At 36.9% G+C, this 19,357-nt stretch overlaps 1 protein-coding gene across 2 annotated transcripts in view; it reads right to left on the bottom strand.

The window, feature by feature from the left end:
• LOC581024 (colorectal mutant cancer protein) overlaps window positions 1-19,357 on the bottom strand; it is a 64,540-nt gene that overhangs the window by 33,047 nt on the left and 12,136 nt on the right. Inside the window, exons 1-3 of one of the 2 annotated variants that reach the window (XM_030973451.1) lie at window positions 8,446-8,452; window positions 7,522-7,635; window positions 2,534-2,676 (exon numbers count right to left, since the gene is read on the bottom strand). In XM_030973451.1, the coding sequence (XP_030829311.1) occupies window positions 2,534-2,658 (125 nt within the window). In that variant the 5' untranslated portion in view covers window positions 2,659-2,676; window positions 7,522-7,635; window positions 8,446-8,452. Of the gene's footprint in view, window positions 1-2,533; window positions 2,677-7,521; window positions 7,636-8,445; window positions 8,453-19,357 lie in introns of those variants that run through there. The other variant, XM_011679181.2, reaches the window with a different exon arrangement.

The raw sequence follows: 19,357 nt of genomic DNA, 5'->3' as shown, positions 1-19,357 counted from the left end.
ACTACATTATATAAAGCCCTTCTGGCCCTCAGCAAATGATATGTAATATATACGGCAAAGGAAATATATTCCATTCTTCAAATCACTGCTGAATTTCATCATATCAATTCAGGGAGTTATTTGATATTCCTGAGAAGCCTGGAGAAACTGAGGTTCAAATGGTTTCTGATTTACCCCTATTTTTTTTCTCCATTTTTATTTAATTCTCAAACAGACTTTGATTTTTGGATCCATACTCTGGCAAATCAATCTTGAAATTTACCATTAGTACAATACATATACCACACAGCAATATATTTTTTATATTAACAGACAATCCCGGAGAAAAATAAACATTCTCAAAATAATTGTAAGTACCGGTAGTGTTTGCTCAATTCATATAAAAACTGCAATATTTGATTATGGCAGTTCAATTTGATATCTAATATAATTTAACTATTAAAGAAAATATCAATATGTAATATGGAACGCAAATTTAGTCATTCTCAAGAAAAAGCAACATTTCAATAAAAATAGCCCTTTTCTCAATTCAGTAACAAGGGAAGGCTTGCAAAAAATATTCAATTATGGTACCTTAGAAACTTTCTTCGAATGTACAACAATACCCTTTGAATTTGTTTCTGGTTGTAGGTTGATTCATTATTCTCTACCAGGACTTGACAAAGATTTACAATCTGGAGGAGAATAAAGCCTTTGAGATGACACCGCTGATCTCAAAAGAATCTAGGCTATATCTATAGATTGATCCAAGTCATGACCAAACTGTTCATTTCTTACTCTACAATCATATCCAGACTGCATACACTAAAATACAGGGTCAATGTCTTTCCACTCTAAAACCTTCATCATTCACTTCTTTGTCAAGACGTTATACAATAAATACAGTGGAGCCGTGATAGAGCATAAAAGTCACAATGAGGGATAACTCGGGAGTCAAGAATCTGTCCAGATGATCCAAGACTCCAGATCAAAAAGAATTCAAATATATTGAGTTCTCTGGGAATAGGACTCTAAGAAATATAGCCTGACACATATGATACAGTTTAAAGTAAGAAGTCACCTGCTTAGGAAAGAAGAGCATTAACTTCAGAAAAATGAAAATAATTTTCTCCTGGTTCTAAGCAGATAAAGTAACAATAAATATGTAGTATCACAGATATATGATTCATAAATAGATAAAAAGTATCTTATGTACCATATATCCATTGTAGGTAAAGCGCATTCAAATATTTGAAGGTAATCATGTTTTAAAATTCTTAAATCACCATCAAAAAGGAAAGAGTACTTCATACATTTGAAGAGGTTATATGCTCCTTTTTATCAAACCACTTTTTTCTTCTTCTCTTGGCTTAATAAAAGACTTCTTCTTTCTTTCATTCTTCTCCTCCTCCTTCTCCCTCCACTTCTCCTTCTCCCATCCCTCCTCCTTCTTCTTCATCACCCTCTTCTTTCTCCCTTTTTTTGCCATCTTTGTATCCTCCTACATCACTTTTCCTTCAATATTTCAACACTTTCCCTTCCCTCACTATCCTCCTAGGTCATCATCAACTCTCAATTAACTCTCCAGAGGTCACATCAATACAGATCCAGACACAACAAGTTCTAGTCCTTGTGCCGCCAGCTTGACCAGACCCTGACCAATCAGTCTCTACCCACCATTGGAGGAAGTCTGTCCTAAAGTTTGGGGTCAATGAATTCAGGCCTCGGACCTGATTGCTTTCTGTCTTCTCTTTGTACGAATGTTTATTATCAAAGAATTCAAAATATTTTATCAAAATGAAAATTTTCTATGGTAGAGAGTTTCAATTGATTTTTGTTGACAACCATGCAAGGAACTAGATGGATATCATTGAGGGAAAAATAATTCTGAAGTAAATCTATTTAACTTAACACCTTTCTGGCATTCAAATAAGACTGTATAGAAGTGGTAAGGGTTACAGGAACATACCTTGTTGTAATATTGGATATTGTAATACATTTTTGAAGAGTATATGTGATATAGAGGAAAAGTATTTAAAATACAATCTGGCAACAAAATGTGATTTAAATGATGCAAAGGGTACACTGACTGTGACCAAAACATCAACTCAAACTATATTACTGCCACTGTGGCTTAGTTCTGGATAAATGCTGATTGTCTGCATAGCTTTCCAATGCACCTCATTTCTACATCATTAACTACTGGTAGATAGTGTGAAACATTCAAACTTAAAATCAAATAGCCATATGTATTGAGAAGAAGAAAATGATAAACCAAAGTCTTATACAATTCCAGTCACAAAATGAAAGTGACAGAGAAACAAACAGAGAGAGAGAGAGAGAGAGAAAGAGAGAAAGAGAGAGAGATAGAGAGAGAGAGAGAGAGAGAGAGAGAGAGAGAGAGAGAGAGAGTGGGGGGGGGTAGGAGTTGTTAAGGTAGCTAAGTACTCATTACTGGCTAAAACTGCCACAAAATGTGTTAATCTTTTAACTGAAGAGAAAAGAAGGGAGAGGTGGCAGGATATAGGAATGAGTAAATGTAGAGATGACTTACTGGATCGCATTGCTATGCGTTCTGTCGATCTTCTTGTTGAGTTCCGCAATGACACTGTGTAGTTCTGTGATCCTCTCCTCATACCGTACTGCTTGTTGGTCCAACCTGTCATCATTATCTTGCATGTACCTTGCTCTCTCCAACTGCAATGAAACACGAGGAAACACAAACAATATTAAACTTAAGGTTATCAAACTCACCCCAAAATTTTACTAGTAATAAAAGAATATTCCATTTTGTTTAACTGATAAGGGGAGTGACCCTAAAAACACAAAGAAACAAAAAAACAATATCCTGTATAAAACTTCAAATTATCAAATTTATCCCCCCCCCCCCAATCATTTATTTTAATTTTTTAATTTTTATTATGACTGATGGGGGAATCTGATGGGGGAATAAAAAGACGATTAAAGCATGAGCTACAGAATTGACTGCCTGTGCTTGCAAGGGGGAAAATAAAAGTTGTAATTAATATTGATTCAGTTTTATTAAAATGAACAAAACAGAACATTACCGTAGAACCATTTTATTATCCCTCAATCTATAGTGTAATAAGAGAGAAAAAGACAATTGTGATAACAGGATAGGTTTCATTTTTAATGGAGATTGCCCATATAATCAGTTTTTAATTGCTTATCTTTTAAATATTGCCTCTGTCACCACTTAAAATGCGTCAGACTGAACAGACATGGAAGATCAATAGTAAATGAGTAAAAGAATAACTTCTGTTATATGAAAAGGCATCCTATCTAAACAAGTTGTCAGATTTCCCTCTCCGGACTTGATCCAGCCAAGCTCATTAATAATTCATCGCACCCTATGCAATAAGTTCAGCACCACTGGGTTTCGCTATCCTATCAAGTTCCAAGTTAAATGTATTTTGGGAGAGTCGTTAGCGCTCTAGCTCTGTGTTGAAAAATCTCAGCAAAGCCTGCAAATGGGTTGGGGAAAAATCTCAAATATGATAACACTGCAATACCAATAATGGAAATATATAATTGTTTGTTTCGCTATTCGGTAATCAAGAATTAATGAGGAATTTAAATTTTGTTCAGGTATGAATTTATATTGCAGGTCATAAAAAGGTAAAACATACGGTACATTTATATCAATGGCATTTTCAGAGCTCTGTATAAAAACACTCTAAAATACCATCCTTTCTTCGTTGAGACAGTTACTGAAAAATGTTGAAACTTTTTATACTAGCAGCCTTCAAAACATGATAAATGGAATTATATTTAAAAATAAATACACACCGATGTTTACCTTGTAGTAAAATCAGTGTAAAGATCGAGACTACGAAAATGAACCTAATGTGATGACACATATGACAGTACTTGCCCTGCTTTATTAATAGAGTCAACTAGTACAAACATCTGTATTAGATTTATCATACACCAAAATTTTGATTCAATTCAATCAACTAATAATGATCATTTGAGGTAATAAATTAATAATTACTGAGTAAAACGGTTTCATCTGTACAAATTTTAGCCATCAGGCTCCATTATTGACTTTCCGATGGTTGAAAACCCTTTCTAGTAATAGCAAATGCAATTGATTCAAATTGGCTACAAATGAGAATCCATCATGAGCTTATTTGTGTTTGTTCCCGTTAGTGGTTCCATGGGATTCTCAGTCGCTCGGTAAACAGAAAAAGCAGCCAATGGGTTCTTGATGATATCATAGCTCTGCATCAAATTGGCACCACATTGCGTCTGAGAGAGAGCATGGTTGAGACAAGTCACTGATTCATGAGGTAATAATTGTGTTGGCACCAGCCTTATTTATTGGGCAAATACCAGTCACGTTGCATAGAGTGATTCTTTATAGAATGAGTCTTCTCAAGGATATCTATAATGTTTTTTCCCCCACAAAATGATTCCAAGAATCATGTCTATCATATAATACTTAATTTGTTTAAGAAGAAATTATGAAAAATTCATGAAATTTCTATGTCTAAAGAGATTAGGGTTTCTGACTAAGTTATCTTTAACCATGATAATGTAGTGCAGTACAGACTAGCTCAATATGCCTTATGTAAAGTTGTCAATTAATACTTCATAATCTAAAATTGTGACTTCAGTAATAGACTCTAGATCACAGTGAGGATAGGACATTGGACATAATATTCAATCAACATCATTTCAGCTCTCTGTCAGGTTCCATGAATATTACATGAACCAGAATCAATATAGAAAATAGATATTGCAAATTCACTTTGCTCTAGGATTGCAAATTAGATGTAACCTTGAAAGAACAAGTAAAATGAATTTGGTCCTTATGAAATTGATTATATGCATGAGTACTTTTTATCCTGAGCCACCCCCCCCCCTCACAAATGTTTCTCAATCGATGTACGTCTAATCAGTTATACATGTGGTATCATATGTTGAGAGCCAGAAGGAAATTTTTTGAGTAGGTATCACTCATTCCAAATAGGAATAATATATTTACTTGATAGGTGGATTCACATCTAGGCCCCATATATTTGCCAAATCAAAATGTATGTTTTTAGAGACTGCTTGAAATTATTGATGGAGGCCGTAAGCCTAACTGCTCAACCTATGAGACATCATAGATTTTTTTAAAAGATGCTAACTATTGTTTTAGAGTTGGCCGAAACGGAACGCATCAAAGAATTATTTTATTTTCAACCAGGCCACCAAATCAAATCCCAAAACATGAATAGTATAATATGCACCCTGTGATATCATGTAAGTGATTCTTCATCGATGACTATCATATAGTTACAAGACAAAAGCGTTGCGTGAACTGCTACATGCAAGACATTCTAGGGCACTCCAATATTTGCGGATGAAACAGGTGCCTTTGGCAAACACGGCCAAATAAGACTTTACCATGTATACACAGGGTGATTAATTGCTTGTATACCTGGTACGTGTATGAGATATGTATGAGGGGTAAATCATCTTGCACTATCAGGGTCTCGAGGGTTGGAAACTTGGAATATACCCTTCAAATACAAATATTAATTCTCATTATACTGTCTGTTCAGAGCCAGAACAGTGTTAACTCTATGAGTGAATGAGTTAAAGCCCTTATGGCTATAAACAGATGAAAAGCGGCTTGTGGATCAAGAGTTACCTGTTAATATACTACAGCATATCAATATTTTTTTCACGAACATTTATTCTAATCATAAATGTAAATCCCTGTTTAAATGTTGTTCTCTTTCCTATCAGTGGAATTAATCCAATAATCAAAAATAATTATCAACCAAAGACATACTTCATATGTTGGAGAGTTAGCGTTGTTACCTTTTTTTTTGCATTTATCTCTTTAAGTTCTCTGACAAAGTTTCTTTGACATTTTAAACATTTGAATTATTATACATATTTTTAATGTTAATTTCTATCTGATTCAATAAATATCCATCCCTTTTCTATTATACAAATGCTCATCAATTTATTTTATTCATTGCCAATTCTAAACATGCGATTTTCGATCTTTTGAGAAAGTGAAAATTACGATACCACCCTATGAAAAGCAGGACAGAGTGTACACAAATCAATAACAGTGGACTGGCCAGTTGGTGCAAATGGCAAATATATGCATTATTGATTTATCAATGAACCCCAACCATGATGGTGTAATTATCATCGCCATCATTTCCTAGGCCGGTAAATGAAAATATCTTTAGTATAATTGCATGACGTAAATGAGCTTCATGCAGAGCAGAGCTCACTTCCTTGCTTTTATCCCAGGTGATTACTGGATATATAGACTAAATATCCAACTGATCTATTCATTATTATTCAATATCGAATTGACCTACGATGGAAATTAGTGCATTCCCCTTTATCGCATAGCTCCAACAGAAGTGACAAGCAGCCTTTTCACACACAGCTAAAATTCATTGTATCTAGAGATGATTAGAATCACTCAACAGTTTTAAACATGTTTATAGACAAAATTTCCCAGTGTGAACATCGTTTATACGATGTTGGGATAGATACGAAGTCGCGATCCATACGCCCCTAAAAGCAGGCTGCAGATACAAAGTTCGTATCTAGAGAGCTTGACATTTTGTGTGTGAAAGGAAATTCGTGTTTAAACGTGTTTAAACTGGATGGAGCGTGCGCTTTGATTGACATGACATGACCTTCAATGCGCAATGGCACTACTGCGCATTTTACGAGCAGTAGTTAATCACGAAACTATTAACGATCGCAACGAAATTTCTGTGTGTGAAAGGCTCGTGATTAGTTTAAACACGTTCGAAACACGTTTATACTAGTCATGTTTATAGAATTTTAGCTGTGTGTGAAAAGGCTGAAGGAAGAGAAAACGAGTGGGACAGAAAGAGGGGAGAGAGAGAGAAAGAGAGAGAAAGAGAGAGAGAGAGAGAAAATGAGAGAGAGAGAGAATTAAGTCAACTTTAATTGCTCTGTAATCAATATGTGAAGAAAAGAAAAACACTGTCTGCCCTTTTTAGTCACTTGTACCTAGAATCTACATTAGAGAATAACAACTTCTATTGTATTTGATATTCATGCATGCATCATTAACTGGGGCACACCTTCTACCAAGCAGAAAATTAGGACCACCTAACTAACTATTGATCACTTAAATAATATATCAGCAAATTATGATGAATTGCCTTCATTATGCAAGTGTTATTTTCCTTCGTTTGTGGTGAGCTAACTCTATGGCATTCCAAGGGATGGGGGGGGGGGGTATGATTCCCTGCTACAGTTTTCATTCCAATGCTCTATAGCTTATATAACGCCAACTAAGAATGGAAAAGTGATTGTTACAGGAAGTAAGATGGATAGAAAATTCAGCATTAACAATTAACTGATGGTCCTGACTGATGGTCCTGACACCTGCCCCCCCCCCCTCTCCAAATAAAAAAAACATTGCACGGCAACACCCAACATCCCTGAAAGAATTAAATGCTACAATACAATAAGCACTGTCATAACGTGAAGCAAGTCATATCTGGTTCAGGTTATCAAACTTACCTGTGCTTTTGTGAGTCTTTTCTCAAACGAGTCTCTCTCTGACGTCACTTTCTGTAACCTGTTACTTAGTTCGATGATCTCTCCCTTTAACGATGACAGGGCTGCCAAATGGAGCTGTACATGAATGATAAAGAAGAGAGGACAATTTATGAAAAATGTAAGCAAATAATCTGAATCTTTCTCATACTCACATGGTGAAATCAAACCAATAACACACATGCAATCACTCATATGCAAATAAAAATGACTGCTGTATATCACAAGTTAATTACTATTTATTTTTCATTAGAATCTTGTCTGCTGAAAGTGAGAAGACCATGAGCTCAGTGTGATACGAGTGAACACCGTTCTGGTTCTTCGCAGATGATATCAATATACTTTTGTCATCTCAGAATGAGTGTACGATTGGAGTCATGCTAAACTTAAAAAAAGGAAAAAAGAAGGAAAAAAAAAGGAAAAAAGAAGAAAAAAAAAGGAAAAAAGAAGAAGAAAAAGGAACAAGAAAAGGAACAAGAAAAAAAAAAGAACAGGCTGATCTTGAGCTACAGGTCACTACTCCAAAAATTTATTTTCCATTGACTTTTTCCAATTATGCGAAGTGTTGATCAACAGATATTGATGTATCATCGGGACAGAACTTCCAGGAGACTGGTGACCCCTTTTAATAGACGATTGTGTTTCCACATTTGAAGTTACCAGAGCTCTGAGAGAAAGGTTGAGAGACAAATCAATAAAGGAGCTATCAATATCCCTCACTGCGAAGCCCTCTGGGCCGAAGCCCCAATACATACATAAAGATCAATAAGTGGGGCACTATATATTCCTAACTTTTCTACTTCTTCCCCTCTCTCCTTCCCTACCTCGCTCACTATACCTCCCGTAATCATACCTGAAATGGCATAGGGTGAAGCAGTCACATACCACCTCCTTTGGTAGCCCAGCAAAAAATCATAACAATTTACAATGGGCCTACATCATGTTAGACTGTCCAGACCCCTCCCCTACTTCAATTTCTGGATACGCCACTGCCCTCTACAACAACAGTCGTATTTCAATTCTTTCTAGTATTCTTTCTAATCCAAAGGATTATGTCAACTAAATCATAAATCACAACCAACTGATTGTCAATAAGAGATAAAGTATTTGACATAACAGCCATGATTATCAAAACAAAAGAGCCATACTCTAGTGAGGGTATCAGTTGCTGACTGCATGTATTCATATTCCTGTCATTTCTGAAGTAGTATCAATGGAAAGTTTTTTCTTCAAGCCATTGTCAAATTTCAACAAAATCAATTTTTCCTCAGACCCCCCCCCCCCCCCCCCCCTCCACCCCTCGGAAGGAAAATCTGGCAGCTATTTAGAGGCCTCCAGAAGCTCTTTCAGTATATCTAGAGGCAAATCGCTCTTTGCCCTGTGTATCATCATTAACGCTGCCTATAGATCCACACCATTCTCTCTCCCTCTCAGCTTGAAGCAACCACGATGCATCTTGAAATGCTTTCAACGATTCTTCAATCCCTATTTGTGAAAATTTGATCATGTCAGCCGCAATCAAGGAGGCTGCTTCATCACCCTCCCGATAACACTGCAGTAAATCTAAATTGGAAGTTGATGAGGGAAGAAAAATTTAGAAGATGAAGCAGGAAGAGCCTTTCAGCCTCGGTCTAGGGTCTTTAAATCAATTGGATCAAAAGCTTATTTTATCTTTTAAGACACCCCACCCATAAGCGCCATCACTGGATTTATGATCAATATGGGTGTGTGTTATCTATAGTGGTAAGACTCGATTTGAAGTGATAGCATTCAGATACATGAGAAATGCTCTCGTCAATAACTGAAGATATTCAGCCAATTTAATTCTGCTTTGGGGACTTCTTCTTCACCTACTCTACCATTTGGATGACCTTACGCACATGATTTTCTGTTATAATACATGATAACCCTGCAGCATTTTATTATCATGTTTCTGATTCCCCTCTAGTGAGGTGCACTTCTTGTTTGTGGGACACGCATAGCAATGGACTTGTGGTCACATCGAATCATTTAATCCAATATAGCTATACAAGCATGTATTGAAGCCTCTCCATTGCTAAAACATTGCCTCCATGTTTCCATGTTTCCATGGAGCCTTGCTACCTTGGTGCATGTTTCATCAATGTGTCTGGAAGGGTAATTGGTGAGTGTATGATGGGGTATGCTGCAGTGATTAGCATGGTAGACGACCCCAGTGCAGGACCTTGTCGCCCCGCTGCTGCTGCTGCCCGTGTACACCAACGACCCACCGACCGATACACGGTTCAATCTTGTCTCTCCCATTAGAGCGGGGAGAATCAAAGATGAATGATGCAGTAATTGGATTTGAACATGGGGAGGATGGGTACCTTTAGATATTGACTCTCCCCGATATCGCACTCTCCATTTTTTCTTCTCTGTACCCCCTAGAACCGCACTGTTGGCTCATTCAGGGGGCGAGGGAAGAATAAGGAGGGGGAGGTGCATGTAATTGAGATCGGAGCATCTGGTCATGTGATTAGATTTGAGATACATGTGTAGAGATGATGATGCAGGAGTGATGCAGATGCTATAGGGTAGGAGAAGAAGAGATGGTCTGATGATTGAGTGTCGGAGGGGCATTAACTCATATATACATGTACAAGCACATGGACTCTCAAGCTAGAAGTATGTCCTTCTGACTCTAACTAAGATGGTGGAGTGAAGCAGATGTTATGGGAAAGGAGAAGAAGCAGTCTGCTGAGTGAGAGCCAGAGAGGCATTCATTCCATGAACTCCAACAAAAGAGTTAATGCCAGTTTGGCGCTCAACAAATGAGTAAGGGCAATCGTAAGGTAATGCAGATACCAGTAGAATGTGAGATGTGGCAGTCTCTAGTGAGACAGCCAGAGGGGCCCTTAACTTTATCTCAAAAGAATAATGCCCTCCTGGACCTCACCAGAGGAGTAAGGGTAATAGTGGTGTGATGCAGATGCTACAGGATAAAAGAGATTGGCTGCTATGTCAGCATCAGAAGGGAATTAATTACACTTCAATACAGGATTGAGTTAATGCACTTCTGGCTCTCAACAGACGAGTCATTTATGGCCATAGTGGAGTGAGGCAGATGGGATTGGGATGGAAGATGAGGCAGACCGCTGTGTGAATGCCAAAAGGACGCTAACTCAACCTTTTTCACACAAGAATCAATGCCCTTCTGACACTAAAAATACGAGTCATGGTTGGTTATGTTGGAGGGATGCAGAAGGAATTGAGGGAGGAGATGAGAGAAGAAACCACAGGAAATTAAGGTGCAGTGTAGGCGGAAGGGGAGTGCAATAGTTCAGTGTAAGCCTACACGATGAATGGAGAGAATCTTCTGATGGGGATATAAGGTGAAGGATCAAATCGATAGAGAACAGAGTACAAAGGAGAAATGATAGAATAAATAGCAAGGACCAGTCAGAGCAGATAATGAGATTTTGAATGAAGAAAAGTCCAGGAACAAGAACAAAATGTGGAAGATGAAAATAAATTGTGTTATCTTTTGAAGACTATTTGTATTTGTCCTGAAATGCTGAAAATGACTTCCTCACTTTCTACTACCATAGAAAAGGGATATAACCAGACAATACAAGACAAAGGTAATTAATATCACTTTAGGCAGACAAAGGAAATATAATACGTCTAACCTATAGACCGAATCTCAAGGGAGAGGTGCAATGTTACTGCCAATGTTGTCAACCTACCAGAGCAAGCCTCTGTCACCATTCAACCTTCACCTAGGCCTTAGGATAGGAGACACACTATATCAACCATCTAGCATAAATATTTATCAACAGAGCTTTATCACTACCAACTGAACAGTCATGGAGAGTAACACATTTCGGCACAGCTACTACTAATATATCACCCTACCACGTCCCCTTTCTAAGTCGCTTATTGTCATTTACTGCTTCGATCGTGGACTTGGGGTAAGATAATACAATCTAGCTTAGTTTTCGTTCACTGACATCGTGCAATCAATTCTAATTATTTCTCCATCTAGAGGAAATGGGATCACATAAAACTCAGTCACTCCAAACAAATTAATTGCTTCAGAATGAAATTTTTATTGACAGACTCCTTTTTTCAAACTACCAGTGTACACACTACAATACTTTGTGATGCAGTTTCATGGAGAAAAATTAGTCTGATAAAGTTGTTTACCTCTGAAAAGGCCACATGGGTTATAAAAGAGTTTTCTCCTATTAAGTTTAAACATGTCGTCAAACCCACATACCTTTCATTAATATGAATACGAACAACAAGCGCATGTTCCTCATGCCCATTTGTTTGCACTTTCTTAATGAAATGAAATGAATGAAACTGCTATAACATTGGCTAGACCATGCGTTGAAAGTGATTGATCCATACAGGGGGAATTGGTTCCATCACTGCTTTGCTTCTAGCATTGTGCCAAAAGTACAGGTAGAAGACACTGCACTACCCTAAAACCCTTTTCCTAGATTTTTCTTCACCAAAAGGCATAGACGTGAGGAAAGAGCCCTGGGCCAAACATGACTAATAAAGTAAAAGCACTTTTCATAATCTCATTTCACCCCTCCGATGGATCGCACGGAATGAATGGAACGCAAAATTTTGGTGGAATGTCCTAATATGAACACCTTTGTCTTGGTGGTCCCCTTTAAATCACAGAGGTTGGAGTAATAATAGCCGGAGGGTGATTATCAGTCTAAATATAATACACCTCTGGCTGATGAAACTATAAATCATATACTATGCAGGTTGATTGGAAGTACTAGCAAAACTAACAAGAAATATTTACAAAAGATTGGTGATGGTGATGCAATCATATTAGATTGAATTCTACCAGAAATGAAAGATTTCTTTCAGCTAGTCATTCCTGTCAGCAAGATTTTGGCTTCTTGATGAAGGGGAAAACTCAAGTTCCTTGACAGAAACTGATCAATTGTTTCCTTTTTTCAGTAATAAAAGCATAAATATCTCAGGTCTAAATGCTGCACAAAGATTATTAACATTTAGGATCCATCTGAGTACATTGTGCTATCGTACAGTTCTTCCACTCTTTATGCAGATTCTTGCTTACTTTTGCTACTTTGTTTCACATCACAACAACCCACAATATTGTCTGCTAAGAGCCAGAAGGCATCAACTCATAATCTTTCATATATATATATATCAAAACTCTTCTAGCTTCCTAAGGATGATATGAATTATGAAATATTCTTGCTTTATAAGAGAGAAGACAATTACCGGTACAATGTTTTTTTTTAATGAATGAATTTGCTAATGAACATGACACCCTCCCATGGTCACAGTAGAAGGCCTTGATAACTATCTGATACAAAAATGCTCTATTAATCATCTTTTTTAACCTTCAAATGCACTTTCTAGAATTCAAGAGCTTAGCTCCATAAAGAGAGGTACTATTACTGGTGAATACAAGAAATATGTAATTCCTTTTCATACTCCAGAGTATGATCATTCCCTGGAGCTAAAGTATTACCAGAGGTCTAAGCCGGGTATATATGCTGAAATTCTTTCCTCTGAAAAGATTATTATAGAGGAGGAATGAATAAAATACAGTTGACAATTGGGTCCACAATAGCCTAATCTTGAGTTATAATCACAGCTAAAATATATGTTCATGTACATCATGTATATGTCACCTATATATCGTCGCCGTTTTCACGAACCGGCACAAGCCACCGAAATCCCTTCAAAATGTAGTTTTTATTTTTTTTGCATTTTTAGCATAAGTTATCAACAATCTTTCATCTCACCAAATTTCAGCATCCAAAACGCTTTAGTTTTTGAGATATCCATGGTTACACAAATGACAAAAACGACACACGAGCCAAAAAGCACGATTCATATTTTCACGAACCGGCACGCGCCGTTTTAAGTCAATGGGCTGTGCCGGTTCGTGAAAATACCTTTGCGCTTACAAGACCTAGACGACGCGACACAGGCGGTTGTGCCGGTTCGTGAAAATAAAATACGCGCTCAGACAGCGCGAGCGCTTTTGTCTTGCGCGTAAAGTTACATAGGAAAAACGACACAGTGGCTTGTGCCGGTTCGTGAAAATATTTTTGCTACGTAAACAGCAAAATAATATTTTCACGAACCGGCACGAGAGTCCAAAGCTTCGTAATATTAATAATAATTGTCATTATGCTTAACAAATGGAATGTATAGAAAATACAGAATATTTTCCTTTCATTGATATGTATTTTGTGATATAAAATTTGACATAAGGCATGTTTCTGGCGAATTCAAAACGGGCTAAACGTAAAACGCGTTTTTCTCAGAATGTACTTATTTCGTTGCGCGTTGGGCTGTGCCGGTTCGTGAAAACGGCGACGATATATTTACTGAGCAAAATGGAAAAATGTAGGTTTCAAAAGGTTTTGAAGTATTTTCTAGGCATATATCGTTGTCTTTGATAATTACATCCCTAATATAGCAAGAAGAAGTCCAGGAATATGTTATGGTAAATCTGTGAAAATTAGCAAAATGAGCAAACTAATCATACTCAAACCAATTAAATATCCACATACGTAAAATAAACATCATGTATACCTTATCTATATCTTAATCACTAGAAATCTTTGGTAAGAGTTCTGTAACTCATCATTCATGGGACAAGATGAATTAAAATTAATTTTTAGGTTTCCTATTTCTACCATCATGCTCAGTATGTTAATAATATGTCCAAAAGCCAGGAGTTAATACCCAAACTTTTCCTCTATATTTGCAAATGTACCCACTCTAGAACCATAATATACTTTGTCCGCCTCATATATAAACAAGGTCAATAATGCACATTTCAAATGTCAGGGAAGATGAACATCAATACCACAGGCCATGCCTATAGGCAATCATTGAGCGTAAGTACTCTCAAAAACCTTGTTCATTTCCTTTGCTTGAAACAACATTTCAATCAACTGAATTCTTCTGCCTAAAAACACTTGATTTTTGTTGCTAAGAATAGTTTGGAGAAAACTGAAAAGTTCATTTTATTTGGGGCTTTACAAAGCAGAAGAGGCCTCCTCAGCCTAATCTAAAATCTGCAGCACAGGTGAGAGAGAGATTTTTTATTGTTTACATTGAAAGATAAATTTCAAACTGTAACAGCTCAGAAAATAAGTTTTAAAATATGCAGAACAATATCTTTTTGTATTTGAGGGCCAAGGATTTCAATTTACAGGTGAAATCATCTTGAATAGGGGTTATTTTTATAACCTTTACTTCATATATACAGCACTATAGAAAAAGCAATCCATTCCATACACAGTGGAAGGGAGCAAAAATGTAAAATATTACTGTATAAAAAATAAAGATATGCGCCCTATCAGACGCTGACATTATGTGAATCACATTCCTTTAGTCTGTTTCGAGCTATCTAAAAAGTCTTAGAATAAAATTGAGCTTTGAATATTTTTGGGGGCTAGGGAGGAGGGAGTGGGGAGTGGGGGGGGGGGGATTACAAAGCTCTTCAAATTTTGGTGCACTGACTCACATGCTTATGAATCAAATACAACATTGTTTATATGGTGCAGATGTTTTGAAGGACAATTCATATAATGGATGATGCCTGCAGGCAAAATTTGTTGTCAATGACATTTGAGAAGTGTAACAACATGCTATAATACAATGCCACATGGCTACATGTGAGTATCATTATACTGGTTTTGTTATAAATGAAAGATCTGAATTGTCCGAATAACATGAAAAGAAGTTTCATTAATATCCAAAAAGTACTGTTTTTCTGATGTATTCTCAGTCAATCGATGGAACTTACTCTGGATTCTTTGCCACAAACTGTTTCTTCTTCTTCTTCTGTGAACAGGTTTAAATGTTATTTGTCAAGAGACCTTTTGTATCATGCACCAGGTCTCTAGTATTTATTGCTAGGTTGTTCAAGTCTCAGCCAAGCCTCTTGATCGATAGATTTTTTTTTTTTGAGGTTTACATGACTGAAGAGTAACATCTGGCTGTAAAATGTGAATAATAAAAAGTACCGAAATGGCCAATTCTATTTCAAAATACAGTATGCACAAGAGTGTCCAACAGGGTCTTATTTACTCCTAGGCATGGGGAGATGAAACTTCAATTGCGCCAAGATTCCGTTACAAATTTGCCTCACCATTCGGAGGGAAAATTAGAGGGAGAAGAAAGAAGACCATATTGATTTTATTCTGATTGACAGATTCCAGAATCTTTATAATGGGGAAAATTACCCTCTCGGTAAGACCGCAAGAAAATTCACCAGATGGGGAGAAAATATTCAGTGGAAAAAAACAGGAGTGATGTGGATCAATATGCATCCGTCATAAAGTAAAGGCTATAGCTCATCTTCAGGAACTATCCCATCCCAATAAGGGGGGGGGGGGCTGATATAAAATGCATGATACTGAAATATTTGTTTCTTAGGCCTACATGTTTGATGGCTGGCATTAGCTCACTACATAATATTCTCATCCAAGAGCTAGAAAGACATTAACTTTTCAACTGTTATCAGTCAACACCCTTCAGGTTCTCAAGACATGCTCTATCACCCAAAATCAAATTGATTGTGGGTTGACTTTAGGAATTTCTGTATAAAATGAGCAATCATCACAGCACAGTGTCAGAACCAAACCAATTATCAGTGCCATTGAAACTGGAACCTCAACTGAATTCTAGATTTTTCATAATTCTAAACAAATTGCTACCCTTTTGTGTGATGGAGTGTCAGCAATACGCTTGTTCCTCTTTAATACATCAGCTCCCTATTGTTGCCCTCCTATTTCAATTAAATTGTAATAAATACTAGTACTACTGACAAAGAACAAAGGCAATTATATGGGCGATTAAGTAATTAGGTTGACAATTTAATCCTGTCATAGGCAATTAAAAGTCCAAGTTAAAGAAATAAATCACTCAACATGAGTAGAGTTATCTAGAGTGAAACCAATAAAATGTCCTTCAAGCAATAGGGTTGACCAAATCATTAGGAGATTCAAGGTATTGGGCCCATTTCAAGGGTATTGAATGTATTCAGCCATTCTTATGGGTTTTCTCTTGTTTTACAATGTGTGTGTATACTTGACAAATGATATTTCTGATATATTGCATAAACAATGTTTCTTTCCTGCCAGTGCAGTAAGTTTGTATAGGAATTAAGGAGGTATATTCTCCCATCTCTCCATTTCTTTATTTTTCCTGTCTTCTATCTCTTCATCTTTATTCTTCCCCATTCTACGCTCTCCTTCTACTAGTTCGACATCTGTAAGCCTTTCTACCCTTCCCTCATCTTGCTCTCGGCTCTATCCTCTCCAAAAAACGGAAACGAGAGTTTCTCCTCTCTGACAAGGATCATTTGTTCGCTGGCAAACACAGGCTCGCCTGTTCTCACTCCAGTTTACCTTCCCCGATTCTCCGGCCAGGAATATCATATTTCATCTTCGGTGCAGACTGGCTGAATAGGGGAGAAGGATGAGTAATATGGTTTGTTTACATTCAAATCCAAGTCTGAGCCAAAACCTGCGTTTATCAGACATGTCGCCCCGTAAAGTGAAATCGCTCACGATGGATTGAGCAATAAGAGGGGGTGGTAAGAATAGCGTAGAGTTTTTATCTTTACTTCTTTTTCATATTTTGAGTGCCACATGAACTTAGTCGGAGGTATGAAAAGTGCATGCGAAGAAATTACATTGGACCTGCAATGTCACGTTCATTTTACAGACTGGATCTCTGCAGAAGGCACACCCTGTAAGAAATTTCTTTTGAAAAAATGATTCAAATAATCATTTTGATAAGTAACAATGAAAAACTATGACTAGAAACAACTTTATGAATAATATAATAACTGGCTGCATATCATAGATGTCTTAAATATCAAATCTATTTTCTAACCTAGGAATAGATATTTTTCAAGTGTTCTAATATATACAACATATCCTGAACAGCAGATTTCACTACATTGCATTCAGTAACTTCCACACAAGAAAATACAATCGTTTCTCGCATAGGCATGGCTACAGCTTAATTGTGTAAATGTCAAACATAGCGCTTCAAGTCTAAATGGGGAATAGGAAAAGGTAAGCTTGACCGGATGAATTAAGAGCACCTGATATTAAATGTCCCTTGACAGAGAGACACAAATGTCATGAAGCGATGAAAGAAAAACAGAACTAGGACAAGATTATTTGCACTCAAGCAAGCACAATTCAACCCAAATTGCAACACGTTCTGTTCAGGAATTCATCCTCTTGCTCAACACTTGAACAAGCTCACATCAGCGTGCTGCTTTTGTTTGTTCAGTTTCTAATGCTGACCGACAAATCTTTGACTATTTCATTAGAAAAAGCCGTGCATTCATCTTGAAGGCAAAATATGAACGTGGCGTATCCCAAGGGGTGCGATGGAGCCCGCTCTTGCTTGAAATCCTTTTGCATGAATGAGTAATTATTTTTTTTTATTGGAGAGGGGTCTGGGGGTGTCCCCCTATTTTTCTACCTACTTTGATTTAAAGCAAGCACAAATTAAGTTGAGTACAGGATTGAGAGCCTATAAGTCCCATTTAATTTAAAACCCTTGATTTGCCCTCGTATGAGATGATTACGTAAGAGAAATGAAAGTGTAGGCTACTAATAGAACATCACACTTAATGAAAAGTACCCCTGACAAGGCTAGCAATATAAAGTGAGCCCCCTTTTATATTCATTTATCTAAAAATGTGTGCATATTAAAATGCATCATTCGTCATGCCTATTTCATGTTTCACCTCGGCAGGAAATATTGGATTGCATAGCTCATTTCCCACAGGTTCTTGGTGAGTAAACATCAACAAGTTTGTGAATCAATAACTACCTTATGATATTGATCCTGCAGTACTGAATAAATAAATCATTGGAATATGATTACATTCCAATTGATTATGATTTTGTCTCTTTTCATATCTAGCTGCAATCAGGTATTCTTTTGCTCACGTTCTCACGTCAGAAAAAGGATATGAAGGGTAGACGTAGGCCTTCATCTTCAGGAAGACAAGCAAAACAAGTGTATGAAAGATAGCAGTAATGTGGATGCTCTCAAATTTGTAAAGAGAGAGAGAGAGAGAGAGAGAGAGAGAGAGAGAGAGAGAGAGAAGAAGAGAGAGAGAGAGAGATAGAGAGACAGCAAAATAAGTCAATTTTCATTGAAAAGAATTTTGTGAAAAAAGGAAATAAAACTGAAATCTAAGAACTAAACTGATATCCTGCGAAATCAGGCTCATTACAGCTTTCCTTTGGTTTTCAGAACTTCACAGTGCTGGTCATGTATGGAAAGTTGTCTACATTGGTACGCATCAAATTGCACGTATTTCCACAACAAGTGATATACAACTGTAGACTATAACTTAAATACCAAATAAGAAACAAACAGAGATGCACTCTTTAATTTCCTATGCGAACAAGTGAGGAAAAAAAAGTAATTTTGATTTGCAGTTCATTGCTCTCAAGATGCTCACACAAAAACCCAAGTACACTTGTAGACTTATGCTACATAAAAGGACCAAGGCTTAATATTTCAGCTCTGGCATCTTAGGTTACATGGCCGGTAGCGAAAGTGTTGTCAAAACATAATTCTCTGAGATAATTACTCTTTGAGTTCTGATGGTGCAGTATAGAATATCATCCTCAGCAATGTCTCACCAGCCCACTCACTGCCCAGTCTCATCCTAACTTATTGGTTTGTAACATCAATTCTAGGCACTTTCTGGCCTGTCCCGTATTCCTGATAATTGTGCTTATTGTAATACAAACAGTACTAGAAATTACACTATAGATGA

This window comes from Strongylocentrotus purpuratus, unplaced genomic scaffold (genome assembly GCF_000002235.5).
Source record: "Strongylocentrotus purpuratus isolate Spur 01 unplaced genomic scaffold, Spur_5.0 spur5_scaffold_6, whole genome shotgun sequence".
Lineage (NCBI taxonomy): Eukaryota > Metazoa > Echinodermata > Echinoidea > Camarodonta > Strongylocentrotidae > Strongylocentrotus > Strongylocentrotus purpuratus.
The sequence above is the reverse complement of the archived record's forward strand: the minus strand, read 5'-3'. Positions and strand labels throughout refer to the sequence as shown.